Source organism: Mesoplodon densirostris, chromosome 6 (genome assembly GCF_025265405.1).
Source record: "Mesoplodon densirostris isolate mMesDen1 chromosome 6, mMesDen1 primary haplotype, whole genome shotgun sequence".
NCBI lineage: Eukaryota > Metazoa > Chordata > Mammalia > Artiodactyla > Ziphiidae > Mesoplodon > Mesoplodon densirostris.
The window spans coordinates 133,016,547-133,035,072 of record NC_082666.1 but is presented as its reverse complement, the minus strand read 5'-3'; the positions used below and the strand labels follow the sequence as shown (position 1 = coordinate 133,035,072).

Sequence of the window (18,526 nt, the reverse complement as noted above, 5' to 3'; positions counted from 1 at the left end):
TGTCTGCCCCCAGTGGCTATGGTTGGTTCAGTGGGTTGTGTAGGCTTCTTGGTGGAGGGGACTAGTGTCTGTGTTCTGGTGGATGAGGCTGGATCTTGTCTTTCTGGTGGGCAGGTCTGTACCCGGTGGTGTGTTCTGGGGTGTCTCTGAGTTTATTATGATTTTAGGCAGACTCTCTGCTAGTGGGTGGGGTTGTGTTCCTGTCTTGCTAGTTGTTTGGCATAGGGTGTCCAGCACTGTAGCTGGCTGGTCGTTTAGTGGAGCTGGGGCTTAGCACTGAGATAGAGATCTCTGGGAGAGCTTTCACCATTTGTTATTACGTGGATCTGGGAGGTCTCTGGTGGACCAATGTCCTGAACTTGGCTCTCCACCTCAGAGACACAGGCCTGACACCTGGCCGGAGCACCAAGACCCTGTCTGCCACACGGCCCAGAAGAAAAGAGAGGGAAAGGGAGAGAGAAGGAGAGGGAGAGAGGGAGGGAGGGAGAGAGAGAGAGAGGAAGAGAGAGAGAGAGAGAGAGAGAGAGAGAGAGAGAGAGAGAAAGAAAGGAAGGAAGGAAGGAAGGAAGGAAGGAAGAAAGGAAGAAAAATAAAGTTATTAAAATAAAAAATTTTAAAAAATTAAAAAGTAATAAAAAAAAAGAAAGAAGAGAGCAACGAAACCAAGAAACAAATACACCGATGATAACAAGTGCTAAAAACTATATTAAAAAACAAACAAGCCAAAAAAACGGACAGACAGGACCCTAGGACAAATGGTAAAAGCAAAGCTGTACAGACAAAATCACACACAGAAGCATACACATACACACTTACAAAAAGAGAAAAAGGAAAAATATATATACATCGTTGCTCCGAAAGTCCATCTCCTCAATTTGGGATGATTCGTTGTCTATTCATGTATTCCACAGATGCAGGGTACATCAAGTTGATTGTGGAGAGTTAATCCGCTGCTTCTGAGGCTGCTGGGAGAGATTTCCCTTCTCTTCTTTGTTCCCACAGCTCCTGGGGTTCAGCTTTGGGTTTGGACCCGCCTCTGCGTGTAGGTCGCCTGAGGGCATCTGTTCTTTGCTCAGACAGGACGGGGTTAAAGGAGCCACTGATTAGGGGCTCTGGCTCACTCAGACAGCGTGGAGGGAGGGGCATGGAATGCGGGGTGAGCCTGTGGCGGCAGAGGCTGGCCTGACGTTGCACCAGCCTGAGGGTGCCATGCGTTCTCCCAGGGAAGTTGTCCCTGGATCGCGGGACCCTGGCAGTGGCAGGCTGCACAGGCTCCCAGGAGGGGAGGTGTGGAGAGTAACCTGTGCTTGCACACAGGCTTCTTGGTGGCTGCAGAAGCAGCCTTATCATCTCATGCCCATCTCTGGGGTCCACGCTGATAGCCACAGCTCATGCCCTGGAGCTCATTTAGGTGGTGCTCTGAATTCCCTCTCCTCGCACACCCCGCAACAATGGTCTCTTGCCTCTTGGGCAGGTCCAAACTTTTCCCCGGACTCCCTCATGGCTAGCTGTGGCGCACTAGCTTCAGGCTGTCTTCATGCAGCCAACCCCAGTCCTCTCCCTGGAATCTGACCTCCGAAGCCTGAGCCTCAGCTCCCAGCCCCCGCCCGCCCCGGCGGATAAGCAGACAACCCTCTCTGGCTGGTAAGCGCTGGTCAGCACCAATCCTGTGTGTGGGCATTTCTCCGCTTTGCCCTCCGCACCCCTGTGGCTGCGCTCTCCTCCGCGGCTCCGAAGCTTCCCCCTCCACTACCCGCAGTCTCTGCCCGCGAAGGGGCTTCTAGTGTGTGGAAACCTTTCCTCCTTCATGGCTCCCTCTCTGGTGCAGGTCCTGTCCCTATTCTTTTGTCTCTGTTTTTTCTTTTTTCTTTTGCCCTACCCAGATACGTCGGGGAGTTTCTCGCCTTTTGGGAGGTCTGAGGTCTTCTGCCAGCGTTCAGTAGGTGTTCTGTAGGAGCTGTTCCACATGTAGATGTGTTTCTGATATATCTGTGGGGAGAAAGGTGATCTCCACGTCTCACTCCTCCGCCATCTTGAAGGTCTCCTAGATAAGGTTTTACCAGCACAGCCCCGCCCATTTGCTTCGGCTTTCACTGCCACAGCAGAGTTGAGTCGTTACTAAGGACAGCCTATGGGCTGCAAAGCCTAAAACAGTGACTATCTGCCCTTTTACAGAAAAGGTCCGTCTATCCCTGCACTACAAAATCATAAAATCCACAAGTTTTACCTAAAGTAAAGTAAATACTAATATGGAATTTAAAAAGGAACAAACAGCAAAGCAAAATAGCTAGAAGAATGATCTTGAAAGTCAGACGCACTGGGCTTGCATGCTGCCTCTGGACATACCAAGTGATCTCGGGCAAAGTACTAATGACTGAGTCAGTTTCACAACCTGTGACCTTGGAATAAAAATCCCCACCGCAGAGAATTACTGTCAGGATTAGATTCTAAGTAACTTTAGTTAATTTTTATAAATACTGCTCAGAGAAAAAGAAACAAACAAACCACCTGGCTTGAAGCCTTACTTGTTAAGACTTTCCTTAACCTGCATTTTAAAAAAATTTCAAATTACCTGAACAGGGAAAATTTTGAATTCACATACAAGCATATGAAATTACTCTGAAATCCATGGTTACTTTAAATTACAATTCAACCTAAAAATTATTTATGTCCCAAATGCTTATTCACAGGTCAGGGACTTTGATTTCATTTTGCCACAGAAACAATGTTGTAATCATTATGATTTCCCAAAGCAGTTAATAAAATGTACTGATCAAATAACTACTATCAATTAACTATAGCAGTTTCCCAATTCTAGAGGATTAATCTTTAAGACTCAGAACTTATTCTTAACTGTTTAGGTTTGATTATTTATAATGAGATTGTAAATATTAGAAAACACATATTAGGTTTAAGACGTGTATCTGTCACAACCTCTTTAAGACTCCTTCTCTTCATCAGCAAAATGGATATTTTATGACTGGTTATAAGGATAAACCACAGTGTAATATATATACATTTTCAAACTATACAAACAAATCATGAGTATTAATATTTATCAGTGGAAAAATGTTTATTATGTGCTGCCTTAAATCACTGGTGTTAATATATTTTTCTTGAAGAGTCAGGGTTATTACCATAAATATCCATCACAGTCCTGTGCTATAGGTACAGTTGTTATATAAATATCTCAGTAGTTACAATGCTGAATGCTGTCAGAGTCCAAAAATAAGCATTAATGACCACTATAAAAGTAGTCCCCAAGTAACACCAGTTTCTCCTCATTCATCACATCAAGGTCTCTGTTGATCCATCTCTCCCTGATTGTTGAATGTTGTAAATATCTGACAACATAGTGCATGTCTAATGCAAACTGACTGACAAAGAAAATTATTAATCTTGCCAAAGATGAAGGGTTTCATGAAGATGATAATGATACAGGAAAAATTTTCAAATCACACACAAAACTGTCCACAAATACAAAAGGATTGGATAAATTAAGTGAATTTTTAAAAAGTGCAAAGAATTATGATGTTGGTCCTTCAAAATATTATGGGTATTAAAAAATTCAGAAATGATCTTTGGAAAACTGCCAAAATCTCAGCCATTTTCACAAGAAACAGCCCTCTTTTATAATATAGTTATAAAAACTGAAACATACAAAAATTGTGAAGTGAAGGGTATACCATCTTTCACCAATTCTAATATGAACATTGTTCACATTTTAAGATCTCTGAAATGGGGTGCATCTTACAATCAATAGCATCTCTATGATCTGTTATAATCTTATAAACTGTGGGCCAGGCAGCAGTTACAACATAGATGTTACTGCCTGAGAACGTATGAACTTTGTCAATTTTTTATTTCTTGGTGTTGTAACTGGAAAGCCTCAACTCCTCAGTTTTAAATTTAAAAAATCACGTACTGGCTTGTTCAAGAGGAAACAGGAGCCCAGCAGTTGCTGAAAACCTTCCATTGATTCCCTCTGATAAGAGCAAGAAAGCACCAGCACCAAAGCTTGCAGACTGGTGCCGACTCCCTGAGAGAAAATTGGGGTTCTCTTTTAAGAATCGCTGAAGTCTCAGTGCGTTTGGTGGCATAGAGGATAATATTATTTGAGAAAACGTGAACATCAATGACCCTAATTTTAAAAACGAATGATTGGAAAGTCAAAGTATGAAAGTAGATTTAGGACTGAATACCTTTACCAATTTATTTCATTCATATTTTCCTTTGTATGGATGCTCAAGAATAACATAATAAAAAAATCCAAAAGACTTATTTCAACAGGTATAAAATAAAAAGGTTATGTGATAAAAAGCATTGTATCAAGTTAAATTGGCAAGATTTTTCTTTTTTAGTCATATCTAAAATAACAATATGCCTTATAGTTGTATCTTGGATTTGATAAAATACATATTGTATTCATTATACAATTCTAACATAAAAATTATAATGCTCCTCAAGTTAGTTACTTTCAGAATCAATATGGACTTGGAAGTATATCCAAAATTCCAACAAACATAAGACAAAATCATTTTTAAATTTCATTTTTCAAGGTAAAATCCCAATCAAACCCTTTTTCCACTCTTTACTACAAAATGTGTGTCTCTATTTTAGCTGGATTTACTTTAAGTGGCTTTTCCCAACATGAATGCTGCTGGGCTAGGGAGGGTTTCCTACACGAGACACAGGGCTGACTGACTCAGCACCTCACGCTGAGTGAGCGACGGTTTCCAGGCTCCTGGCTATTTTCAGAGGAGACTGCAAGGCTCTCCCCGAGGCCTCTCCTCCCTGAGGCTCCCCAGCTGATTCATTAGAGCTGATAAACTCTCAGAGCAGCCACGTCTCCCTGCTCCAGCCTGTGCAGCATAAACGTGCAGTACAGACTTGTGGCACAGAATCAATTGTTTTCCCATGGCAATAATGGAATGTCTACTCTTTGAAGATACACGAGGCTGGCAAAATCAGAAAGCTTTACGTAAACTACCTAAGATGCTGTGCAAATTAACAGTAATTATTTCTAGAGTTAATCACCATCTCCTCCTCAGCAGGAAAGAAATGCAGTGGCAGTAAAAACATGTCTACCTTCCCCCTGAATCTCTCCCACAGCCTCGGCCACAGTCCCCAAGCCAACAAGGCAACAGAAAGGTACCATGAACTCTCTCACGAAGATAAGGCAGATGGAATCTCAGTAGAAACTAGAGACAGCGTCTTCCGGGAACTGTACGTAGTCTGGTATGGTTGAAGCTGAAGGGATAAGAAGGGAACGGGAAAATCAAGAGCAGTAAGAAAGACAAAGGGTAGGCCCCTTGTGCTAAGCTACCAGGTTTAATTTATCCTCTAAACAATAAACCACCACTGAGTAATTCCAAGCATATGGGCAATGTGTTCCATGTGGCTTTAGAAAGATCACCTTGGCAGCCCAAGCCAAAGATGCATTAGAAGGATCTTCAGTTAGAAGCGGTGAGATGAAAAGACTAACAAGAGGTAAGGATCTCAACAAGGGCAAAAATAACAAAAACAGAAAGGAGGAGGTGGCTACGGGATATTCAGAAGGCAGAAAACGCGATCTGGTCGCTGACTAGCTATGAGTTGGGTGGGATGTGACAGAAGATGCTACGAGATGGCTTTCAAACCAGAACCCCCAAAGTCAAGCCATCTTTGATGGTGATTCTCTGCAGCAGGATGGGTACTACAGGAAGGGCCATGGGTCTGAAGACAATGAAGTGAATTTGGTTTTGGAAATAAAAGAATGAAGTACAGAGAGCTCTAGTCCTGGGTAAGATGGAAGCACACACACCCCCTTTCCCAATGAACACATGATAAAGTGCAGGCACATCTGGGGACCCTGAAAAGTAAACAGAGGCAGGCAGAGTTGAGAATGCCAGAGCTCAGAGTACCTGTAAATGCACGATGAGGTACCACATTTTTAAAACTGCACTATCTTCTGGCCTAAACCTAACTTGGCCAAAACCCCGAAACTGAGCACACTGGTAATGACAGCAGTAACTGGTTATCTCTTCCAGTTCCGGAGTGGGGAGGGAAAACTTAAGGAGCAAGTAGGAAATGTTCCCGTTTTTTTCTTTCTCTCTCCTTTTTTTCTTGTGCTGCAGCCCCCAGGAAAGCTCACTGCTGTGGTGGCAGCTGAGACAGAAAGAGGAGCTTCTGGGAACTACAACAGTGAGAGAGGAACCCTTTGTCTCCTGTGACGTTGATACTCCAAAAGCCACAGCAGGGCTTCCCTGGTGGCGCAGTGGTTGAGAGTCCGCCTGCCAATGCAGGGGACACGGGTTTGTGCCCCGGTCCGGGAAGATCCCACATGCTGCGGAGCCGGTGGGCCCGTGAGCCATGGCCACCGAGCCTGCGCATCTGGAGCCTGTGCTCCGCAACGGGAGAGGCCACAGCAGTGAGAGGCCCGCGTACCGCAAAAGAAAAAAAAGGCCAGAGCAAAGCCTGTGGCCTCTGCCTGTCTGCTACTTTCTCTGCCTCTGTCTGTCTCTCTCCTCCCACTGCTTCACTCTAGGAGTGAGGGAGCCCTAGGTATGTGAGGCCTCAGACTGAGAGGTGAGCCCAGGGAAAAGGTGGGCATCAGACCAATGGCACACTGCGGGGCTCCGGAAAATGGCCCCAGAGTTGTTATAAAGTCCTGGGGTTGCCTACATCTGCGTGTGGACAAGACCCTGCTCTGCAGGAGCACAGGGCTGGCCGACAGACTTCCACCCAAATCCCGGGCAGACAACACTGCACAGTGCACACGACGGACAAAAGGAAAACAGGAATTTGAAGTCTGACCCTGACAGGTCAACTGCCTGCTAAAACAAGTAAAATCAACAGCCTCCATAAAATTTAAACAAAATCCGAAGTCTAATAATGTAATATTCCAAATGTCCAGGGTACAACTCAAAATTAATCAGCACATGAAAAACAACAAAAATCTCAACCTACCTGGGAATATACAATAGACAGATTATGATTAGATGAAAGAGATGATATAATTATATGACAAAAACTTCAAAGAAACTATTTTAGAAGTATTTGAACAGCAATCAAGTGGTGAAAAAAGGTTAACATAGAAAATACTAGCAGAGAAAGAAAAGAAACAAGGAAAAACCAAATGGAAACACAAGAAATGAAAAAATACAATTACCAAAATAAAACCCTCCCTGGCTGGACCAAATAAGCAGAATAAAGATGAAAGCGGAAAGAGGAAGTGAACCTGAAAACAACAGAAATTAACCAATCTGAACAACAGAGAAAAAAACTGTAAAAAACTGAACAGAGCTTCACAAACCTGTGGAACAAGAACAAAAGGTCTAACATTCATGTCATCAGAGAACCAGAGAAGAGAAAGAGCACAGAGCTGAAAAAATATTTAAAGAAATCATGGCTCAAACATGGCATAAGGCATAAATCTACAAGTTCAAGAAACTTACCAAACCATCAACAGAATAAACCTAAAGAAATCCATGCCCAGAGACAACTTAATCACACCGCTGGAAACTAAGGACAAAGAAAGAATCTGGAAGCATCCAGAGAAAAATAAGACATACCTGCAGGAGAAATAAAGGTGAGGATTTCTCTTCAAAAACTATGGAGGACAGAAAGCAGTGAAGTAACATTTTAAATGAAAACAGAAATGAACTGTTAACCCAAAATACTACAACCATCGAAAATACTGTTTAGAAATAAAGATGAAATAAAACTAAGAGGATTTATAGCCAACACACCTAACCTAAAAGAACTGCCAAAGGAATTTCTTCAGACAGAGAGAAATTATATAAGAAGAAACTTGGATCATTAGGAATGAGTGAATAGCAAGAAAAATGGTAAATATTTGTGTAAATATTAGAAAGTATTCCTGACCTACTGCCTTCTTAAACATGTTTGAAGTTGCAAGCAAAATTTATAACACGGCCCAATGAGGATTTAAATGTATGTAAACATAATATATAAGACAACTATGGCATAAAGGGGAGAGGGTAAGGGTACCTACATGATGGAAAAATTTCTACATTCCAAATTGAAGCAGTAAAATAGTGTTTACAGCTGACCCAGGAACAACAAGGGGTTTGGGGCACCGACCCTTCATGCAGTTGAAAATGAGATAACAAATACATGTTGTTAAAAGCCACTAACTTGTGCTAATTTGTTACACGGCAAAACAAAAACGAACCCCTTCACTAATACGAGGAACAAAAAGAGATTACATTTTGGTAAGAAAGGTCAATTCACTCTAAAACCCCAACAATTCTAAATGTTCTCTAAAAAAAAAAAAAAAAAAGAAAGAAAGAAAGAAAGAAAGGAAAAACTGACCAAACTAAAAGGAGAAACAGATAAATCTACAATTATATTTGAAGGCTTCAACTCTCCTACCTCAGTATCAAACAATGTTGGCATAATGTCAGCGTGGATCAAGTACTAAAAAGCACCATCAACTCACTGGGTCTAATTGAAACATATAGCACTCCACCCAACCACAGCAGGGTACACATTCTTTTCAACGCATGTGGAACATTCACGAAGATAGATCATATTCTAGATCAAAGTACAAACCCTAACAAATGTAAAATGACTGAATGAAGTTCTACAAAGTATGTTCTCTGATCATAAAATAAAACCAGAAAACAACAGAAAAAAGTAGGAAAATGTCCAAACACTTGGAAATTAACCCATTTCTAAGTAATCCATGGGCCAAAGAGGATGTTTCAAGGGAAATTACAATAAATTTTGAACTGAATGAAAATGAAAATAGAACACAGAAAAATATGTGGGGTGCAACTAAAGCAGTGCTTAGAGGGAAATTTACAGCATGCAATACCAATATTAGAAAAGAAAAAAGGTCTCACCCTCAGCTATCTAAGCTTCAACCTTAAAAGACCAGAAAAGAGCAAAATAAACAGAAATCAAGCAGAAGGAAGATAACATTGTGAATGTACCTTATGCTACTGAATTGTGTATTTTTAAATGGTTAAGACAGAAAATTTTATGTTTTGTGTATTTTACCACACCAAAAACATTTTCTTTCATAGATCATAGATCTAAAGGTTATAAGTAAAACTATAAAATTTTTTTGAAAAATAGGAGCAAATCTTCATGACTGCTGGATAGGCAGAGAGTTTTTAGACATGATAGAGCAAAAGCATGATCCGTAAACAAGAAACCTAAAAACGTACACTTTACCGAAGTTAACACCTTGAGCTCTGTGAAAAATATTGTTAAGAGAATGATAAGCCAAACTGCCACCTAGGAGAAAATATTGGCAAATCACTTACCCAATAAAAGATTTGTCCAGAATATAAAGAACTCTCAAAGCAAAACAGTAACAACACAACACAATTAACATGGACAAATTACTCAGACACACAGTTCTCTAAAGAGGATATAAGGATCACAAATAAGCACATGAAAAGGGATTCAACATCATTAACATTTAGAGAAATGCAAATCAAACCACAATGAGATACCCCTATACATAGATTAGATGGCCAAAATAAAAGACAGAGACAATACCGAATGCTGATGAGGATGTGGGGCAACGGGCGCTCTTGATCACTGCTGCTAAGAAGGCAGAAAGGTGCGAGTGCTCCGGCAAATGGCTGACTTTTGGAAACTCAAGTTAAGTCTACACTTACCACATGATCCAGAAAAGCCACTCTTGGGCATTTATCCTAGAGAAACAAAAACTTACTCTTCTCCAAACACCTGTAAATGAATGATCAAAGCAGCACTGATTATAATTACCAAAAACTAGAAACAACCCAAATGTCCCTCAGTGGGTGAATGAATAAAGGAACTGTAACACATCCATACAATGGAATACTACTCAAAAACAGAAAAGAAAAAGTTACTGATATATGTAGCAACTTGGATGAACAGCATTAAGGTGAATGAAAGAAGCCAACCGCTAAAGGTTATATACTATTATATATACCACACATGAATACTATAAGACCTTCTTGAAAAGACAAAACCATAGTAATGGAGAACAGACAGTGGCTGCCAGGGTATTAGGGGTGAGGGGACAGCATGACTATGTTGAGAGAGAGCACGGGAGAGTTTTGGGGTGATGGAACGGTTCTGTATCCTGACTGTGGTGGTGTGTACGTGAATTTATACTTGTGTTAAAATTCACAGAACTGGAGAAGAAAAATAAAGTTAATGTTATTGTATGATGATTTACATAATAAAAGGAAAATTTAAAAATAAGGTGCCAATGTGACCACTAGGAAATGATGTCCAGAAGGCAGCTAGACAGGATGGAAGTTAGGAGGGTAGTCTGTGTAACTGACAGAGACTTTGAGGTCACCAGTCCCTTGTAGAATAGTAAGTGAGATCACCCCAGGGTATTAACTTACAGTGAAAAATAACCAAGGACAGAACCCCAGGAAATATCAGCCTTAGAAACTAAAGAAGAAGAGAATCCTGTAGAAGAAGATATTAAGAAATAATAATCAGAAAAGTATGGGATAAGCAAAGAGAATTTGGTGTCACGGAAGGCAAGGAAGAAAGTTTGAAGAAGTAACTCATGAGATCAAATGTCACAGAAAGGTCAAGTAAGATAAAGATTTAAAATACTCTATTATATTTGGCAAGATGGACATTGGTGACTTCTGTTTCAACAGGATTATGAATAGCAGGTAAGCAACGACAGAGAACAGAGCTTCATTCATTTGAGGTGTCTGGCTATGAAGAGAAGGAAGGAGCCGGGAACGTGAGAAACATGAATATATTGATGGGCTATGCAGGAAAGAAGGGAAGGTCAGAAAAGAGAGGAAACAAGTGATAGAGTAAGGAGGACCCTTGGGGGAACAGACAGCATGGCCCAGACAATAAGGCCAGGAAAGCGTGGGCTCTCAAGCCAGACTGCAGGGATTTAAACACGATGTAATCTATCATTGGGTTCCTGTAAAGCTCAAGCTGTCACTTTAGCTCTCCACCTCTGCCTCAGTGAGATGTAAGATGGGAAGACGACAGAACCTGCCTCAGAGCACTGCTATGAGAAGTGAGTGAATACAGGTATAGAACTTAGAACTAAGCCTGACACATAAGCACCCAGTAAATGACCAATGTTAACAATTGCCAGCATTATAATCATCAAATAGGAAGGAATAGGAAGATTACTGTTGAACAGAGGAAGTTATATCCTTCTCTGAGACTGGAGAAGACAAGGATAGACTGGGTACTATTATGCAGAAGTTTATAAGTATGGAGGCAGAAAATGTGACGAACTGTGGGATTCTTAAGCCCAATTTTCTCTGTGATGTCATGATAATCTTCACAGAAAGGGAAGAAGATGAAACCATGGAGGAAAGTCCCCACTGTGGGCAACAGGAGAGGCTGCTGACCACAGAGATGCAGGGGACAGCCAAGAAGGACTGACAGCTCTGCTGAAACCAGAGGCCACAAACCCATCTGACACTAGTCATCACAGCTTTAACTTTCTCCAGCGGTGTTCAGAAGTCTGAGAGTAAAAACAGTCACCAACTGAGTTACACATAATAAAGAGGGATATATCCACTCAGAAAGAAGGGCTCTGTGGGAGCATGGGGAGCAAATAATTGAGGGAATTTAATGATCGGCCACTCCCGTGAGCTTTAAAAGCATCTCCTTTAGAAACTACACAAATGCCCATCAACTGAGGACTGAACAAACAAACTGTGGTACATCCACACAATGGAATATGACTCAGGAATAAAAAAGAACTACTGATACACACCAGCCTCAAAACTCTATACACTGTACAATAATTTTACATGAAATTCTAGAAGAAACAAGACCACAGTGACAGGAAGCAGATTGGTGGTTGCCTACAGCTGGTAGAAGATTGACTGTCACGGGGCACAAGGAAACGTCTTCCTCCAGTTTTACTGAGACCCAACTGACTTACAACACTGTTAGTTTAAGGTGTACAACATGATGACTTGATACATGCATATACTGAGAAAGGATCACTATGGTAAGTTTGGTTAGCATCCATCATCTCACATACCGACAGTTTTTTCTCTGGTGGCAAGAGGAGGAACCTTTTAAGAAATGATGGAATGGAGCTGTCCTGTGATTGTGGCAGTGTTTACATGACTACATACACCTGTCAACACTCATCCAGATACACACCCAACACTGGTGAATTTCACTGTATTTAAACTTCATGTTAATACAGCTGACCTCTCACAAGGCTCTGTTTGGACGCCTGGGTTGCGTGCTCCACCACCAGGCATGGGCTCGAGACAGCTCCTCCCCCTCGCCTTGTCTACATCCCCAGACGCGGCCTCTAAGTCACAGGCAAAGGGACTGTGGCGGGCAGGACCTGGAGAAGACCCCCAAGGCTTCCTGATACCCACCCCCACTCCCCAGGTGTGCAAGTCTGATGGGTTGTACCCCCAGGATTAGGTCACGATAAATGGGATGAGGGATGTTAAACCAATGAGCTGACCATTAAATGCAGTTTTCCTGGCTGGTTGTAGAAGCGGCAGGTTGGGGGGTTGATGCACAGGGAGTTCTCTGATGCTGAGATGAAGGGGCCATGTGGTCCCAGTCAAAGCTCTCAGACAGCGAGGCCTGAGTTCCACAGCAGCAGGGAGGGAAGTCCTGCCAGCACCCTGAGGGGTCGGTGAAGACGGCTGAGCCTCCAGCTGAGGACACAGCCGTTGACACCTCCACCTCAGCCTCAGGAGACCAGGAGCAGAGAACTGTTACAACGTGCCAGAGTCCTGGCCCGGAGAAACTGGGTCATAAATTTGTGTTGCTTTAAGCCACTACATTATGGTAATTTGTTATACAGCACGGAAAGGAGAGGCCGATTTTAAACAACCCCTCTACCTCATCATAAAAAAGTTCCAATTTAGAACTGAAAATGGTGTGAACTTAAAATCTTAAAATCCCCACAGCTAACCTCGGCTTTCGCCTTTGATCTTTACCTCACGCTTCCAGAATATACATTCTTGTCTAACACCAGACTCTAAGTTATTCCAGAGAGAAACTATATCTGAGTAAGCTTTAATTAAGTCATCTTTAATCAATTAATTAACCTATTACCCCAAAGTGTTTAACACACTGCCTTGTTGTTATATTAGTGAATAAAGAAAGTAATATATGATGCACCCATCCAAATATACTGAAAAGTAAAAATTCTTCACTTTTTGGCCACATTTTTCTAAAGTAAAGTTTCACATATACATATAGTCATGTAGGGAATGAAGAAACTCTATACAGGTTAACAAAACAAATCTTGGAAAGTCATATAAAAATCACTGTCAAAAATGCACTGATTTCTAAAGCACATCTTTTAAAAATGATAAAACAACAAAATGAAAATACTGATATCTGACTGCAGAGAGACCATGGCCTCCTCTTCTTCCAAAATTCTACACTTGAGAAGTTGTTAAGTGAATGCATAGTAGCACTCACAAACACGTGAAACTCTTGGTAGTCCCAAGAACAGAAGGAATCCAGAGGTAAGGAAAGTACACAGGTGGGTTTAAGATGAGAAGCGTCATGAGCACAGCCTGTAGGGAAGAGGCCTCAGCAGCAGATGTGAGCAACAGGAGGCTGCTCTGCGATGAGCTGGTAGCCGGGGCACGAGGGGAACAGCAGCAACGGCGCTTAAAGAAGAGGTCACGCAGCACACTGTCCATCTCCGCGAGCAGCTCCCTTCAGACACGAGTGATGAGAGAGCCTGGAGTGAAAGGCCAGGCCGGTGCTCCAGGTGACCGGTGACACCCAGGAAGGTGGGGTCTCCAATGCTCAGAAAATAAGCTGCCATGTATTTGCCTGGTCGAACAGCAATGTGTCCCACCCATCCTCTACTCTGATGAAAAACTGAACAGAGGAGAGGTCAGCAACACGTGCCCATCTCGCCAGGGGGCCACCCAAACAGAGGCAACGAAGGGTAAAATAGACACCCCCAAACGTGAACACACCAGCAAGAACACCAAACGTATGAGGGATGCCAGTACCATGAAACAGGGAGCAGACTTGCTGAAAGAAAAACTGAAGACACCGAGGTGACACGGCCAAGAGTGCACTAAGAACAAGACCTTATGATAACCAAAGTATCATTAGAGAAATGAGCACATGATCAAGGAGCTTTCAAGGAAAACTAAGAAGATTCATGGACATGAGAATACAAGTTTCTAAACTTAAGAGAAAACATCACTGGATGGGCTGAAGAGCAGAGTAGACAAAACTAAAGAACATGTTTCGAGCTGAAATTCAGGCCCAGGAATCCTTCCAAAACATAAGAAGGGACAAAGGGATAAAAAAGGTGAAATAAAAGTACAGAAAAAAAGACATTTGACGCAGAGGTTCCAATCTATCCATTTAACGGGAGTTCTCTTAAGGAGAAAAAGGAGAAGAAGCAGTATGTGAAGAAGCGTCAATTAAGAATGTCCCAGAACTGAAGGTGAGCGCTCAGACTGAAAGCATCTGGTTAGAGTCACGACGGGTCAATTAAGAAATGCCGAGAACACTCAAGCGATATTTCAGAACATGGAAGGTAGAAAAACAGTGCCAGAAGCTTTCAGAGAGGAAAAACCCCTTATGGAGGAACATGAAGGAAGACAAGGTCACAAGACTTGAGAGCGACCATGAGACCATGATGAGGCAGCGGCTTCAAGGTGGGGTGGGGAGAGCTTGCAGCCCCCATTCCTTCACCCAGCAAACGACCAGCCAAGACTTCCACTTGCAGCTGTGGTGGAGTAACAGGGACCAGATCTAGCCTCCCACCTTCAGCAACTACAAGTCTGGACAAAGTAGATGAAACAACGATTTTCCAACACTGGCAAACAGGCAGCACAAGACAGTGATCCTTGTGAGAAGGGTAACAGGTGAGGTAAGCTCAGTAATTGCCCAGTTTCCAGGCTGCAGCACAGGGAGAGGGTGTCCTGAGTTAGGGAAACAGCAGCCAGAGCTTGGGAGGTTGAAGAGCACTACCATTTGCAGGAAGGGGTACCAAGGAAGAGAGAGCTGCCCAGAGAGTCCTGGAATCGGCAGGGGTTTCCCCTGAGTCTCCTGCTGAGTGACGGTTACCATGACGTCACCAATCCCTCAGGCTCACTGAGGGCTGGGAACACATCACACTTCCACCAGCCAGACGAGAAAGGCCTCCAGATCAACAGAGCATTGGAGAACCACCAAGCCATCATCAGAGCGTCAAGAGTACTGTCTTGCTTTTCCGGTAAGCAGCCTGAGGTGACCTCTAAAAGTGGTTCGCTATTCACTTGACCCAGAAAACCCCACAAAATCATGCAAGTCGAGAGGTTCAAATCTGTGTTCACTTTAAGAACACTTGTGAAACGGCCCAGGCCATTAAGGGTATGCATATCCGAAAAGTCACCAAGTATCTGAAGGATGTCATTTTAAAGAAGCAATGTGTGCCATTCCGTCGTTACAATGGTGGAGTTAGTATGTATGCCCAGGCCAAACAGTGGGGCTGCACGCAGGGTCGGTGGCCCAAAAAGAGTGCTGAATTTTTACTGCACATGCTCAAAAATGCAGAGAGTAATGCTGAACTTAAGGGCTTAGATGTAGATTCTCTGGTCATTGAGCATATCCAGGTGAACAAAGCCACCAAGATGCAGTGCAGGACTTACAGAGCTCATGGTCGGATCAACCTATACATGAGCTCTCCCAGCCCCACTGAGATGATCCTTACCGAAAAAGAACAGATTGTTCCTACAGAAGAGGAGGTTGCCCAGAAGAAAACGATATCCCAGAAGAAATTGAAGAAACAAAAACTTATGGCCCCGGAATAAATGCTGCAAAAAGTAAATGCAGGGCTTCCCTGGTGGCGCAGTGGTTGAGAGTCCGCCTGTCGATGCAGGGGACGCGGGTTCGTGCCCCAGTCCGGGAAGATCCCACATGCCGCGGAGCGGCTGGGCCCGTGAGCCATGGCTGCTGAGCCTGCACGTCCGGAGCCTGTGCTCTGCAATGGGAGAGGCCACAACAGTGAGAGGCCTGTGTACCGCAAAAAAAAAAAAAAAAAAAAAAGTAAATGCAAATAAAAGTAAAAAAAAAAAAAAAAAGAGTACTGCCTGAGCAGTGGCGCCAAGTGCGTTGTAGACGAAAGGCTGCTCTCCACCTGCCTAGCAAAGCTGAGAATCAACCCTGAAAGACTCAAACTATTTTCAAGTAACATAACTGCATCGCAGAATAAATTTATTCATTTGTATTTAAATACAAAAAATCCAAGATAAAATACACAATGCCAGGCATCCAATCACAAATTACCAGGTGGGTAAAGAAGCAGGAGAAGATTACCCAAATGAAGAGAAAATCAATCAACAGACTCAGGAATGACACAGATAACAGAATTAGTGAAAAGGTCATTAAAAACGCGACTCTAATCATATTCCATATGTTCAAGAAGATAGAGAAAAGTGTAAGTAAGTATTATAAAGACAGACATGGAAAGTATAAAAATGACCCAAATAAATTTTAAGAGATTAAAAAACACAGTATCTGAAATGAAAAATGTACAGTGTCTGGATGGGATTAAGAGCAGAGCAGATTACACAAAGTAGACAAAAAGAGTAATGAACTTGAAGATACAGTAACAGAAGGTACCCAAAACCAAACACAGGAAAAGGACCACAAAGAAATGAACAGAGCATCAGCGAGCTGACGTATGGGTACTGAGCACCCAGAGGAAAAAGGAGAGGAGAACCGAAAAAAATTTTTGAAGAAATAATGGCTGAATTTTTCCAAATTTGATAAAAACAATAAATCCACTGATCCAAGGAGCTCAATGAACCCCCAACAAAATAAAAATGAAGAAAACGACACCAAGATACATCTAAATCAATCCACTTCCAGTGATAAGGAGGAAATGTTAAAAGCCATCAGACAGAAAAGACCCATTACACGCAGAGGAAAATTTAAGAATGACAGCGGACCTCTGGTCAGAACAGGCGTGCCAGGATGTAAGTGGAGAAACACCTTTAACGAACTGAAAGAAAAAGAACTCTCAACCTATAAGACTACATCCAGCAAAAATATTTTTCAAAAAAGAAGACAAAATGCTTTTTCAGACATATAAATGCTAAGCAAATTCACCAGCAGACCACCACTACAAATTAACATTCAAGTGTGAAGACAAAATAAGGACCTTTCCAACAAATCTTTGACAGTTTCTCTCCAAAAGGTTACGAGAGGATAGTCTCCATCATGAAGACAAGTAAACTGAGGGAGGACAGTAGTATATAAGGAACTGTGATGAGGAAAGAAATGTGTAAATCTTGGTAAGTCTAATAACTGTTTTTAAAATCTGTAACTAAAATTCCAGATGCTACTAACATGGGAGAAATAGGGCAAGGGAGAACAAAGGAGGTTCTCCTCTGTCTATAGAGAGGATACAAATACAGATTAATTCCAGGTATTAGAAAAACAAGCTGATGGGTGTTACACATATACAGGGTAATCATTAAAAAATGTAACTATTTTTCTGTGATATTATTTCAAAGAAAAAAAATCCTAAATTGGAATAATTCTATTAATTCACTCATAAAGATATCACTTACGGACTTTCAGTAGATCTAAGTCTAAAGAAAACATACTACCATACAATTGACCTGTTTCCTACGTGAACATGATGCTTCACAGGTGCTGAGCTGACAAACAATCACCATTTGTTCTGTGGACAAAAGGTGAAAAGGCATTTGTGTACCTCTGCAAGTCAAAACTATTAACTACTGAAACGATGATCGAAAACTATTAATATTTTCTTATGTACATGACTTAATTCAGTTAACTGGAATAATTAGAGGCTTTAAAATACTTTTGTTCCTAATTTGCTTTTGAGTAAAGGCACAGTTACATGTATAGTTACCCAAATGTTTATTTCCCATTTTTCTTCTACAATTCTTTGCTACTTAAAAGTATTTAAAACCAAAAGCATATTGGAAGAAAAAAGTAATGTAAGAACGTATTCATTTAATATAAGTATCTGGGTTGCTATACCTACTTCAACTCTTTTAAAAGGAAGGATACAGCTACGAACTTACTCTCAATTAACCAAGGAACAAGAGAACTTCACGCTTGGCATAAAAGAAATAGCTGAAGAGAGGTTAAATGCTCTGCAAATGTTCAGAGGAAATGTCTGTAAAGGATTACGGCTCGTGTCGTTTATACCTACCTTGCTCCAGACCTTCACTTTGAAGACTAACACGTTCAAAAATCTCAAAAACAAAATCCTACCATATGCCCCTCAGCCCGAGCCTTGTTCTGCCTCGCTTCCCGTCTTCGCTGTAGAAACTCTTCCACCTGCTTTGCTCTTTCCACAGCCAGCTGCCCCTTCTGCCTAAGGAATTTGGACAAATAGCAAAGTTAGAAGTTCTGAACATTAAATATTTCAAAAACTTTAAACTTACACTTATTCTACATATTTTCTTTAGAGATATTTGCAAAATATGAAGGCTGATAGGACGTAAAATCTTCCTCTGTGATGAAGAAATTGCTACACATATATTAGAATCTACCACTTAAACTGGAGACATGATTATTTTAAATAGAGGTAAAATTTCCACTG

At 41.8% G+C, this 18,526-nt stretch overlaps 2 protein-coding genes across 8 annotated transcripts in view; one reads left to right on the top strand and one right to left on the bottom strand.

Annotated features, from left to right (window-relative positions):
• NEK1 (NIMA related kinase 1) overlaps positions 1 to 18,526 on the bottom strand; it is a 209,758-nt gene that overhangs the window by 102,171 nt on the left and 89,061 nt on the right. For 6 of the 7 annotated variants that reach the window (XM_060102678.1, XM_060102680.1, XM_060102679.1 and 3 more), the window contains one exon: positions 18,196 to 18,298. In XM_060102678.1, the coding sequence (XP_059958661.1) occupies positions 18,196 to 18,298 (103 nt within the window). Of the gene's footprint in view, positions 1 to 4,492; positions 5,251 to 18,195; positions 18,299 to 18,526 lie in introns of those variants that run through there. The other variant, XM_060102681.1, reaches the window with a different exon arrangement.
• On the top strand, positions 15,277 to 15,755 carry LOC132492232 (large ribosomal subunit protein uL22-like). The gene has a single exon (XM_060101595.1). The coding sequence runs from the start codon at positions 15,318 to 15,320 to the stop codon at positions 15,753 to 15,755; it is 438 nt and encodes a 145-aa protein (XP_059957578.1). The 5' UTR covers positions 15,277 to 15,317.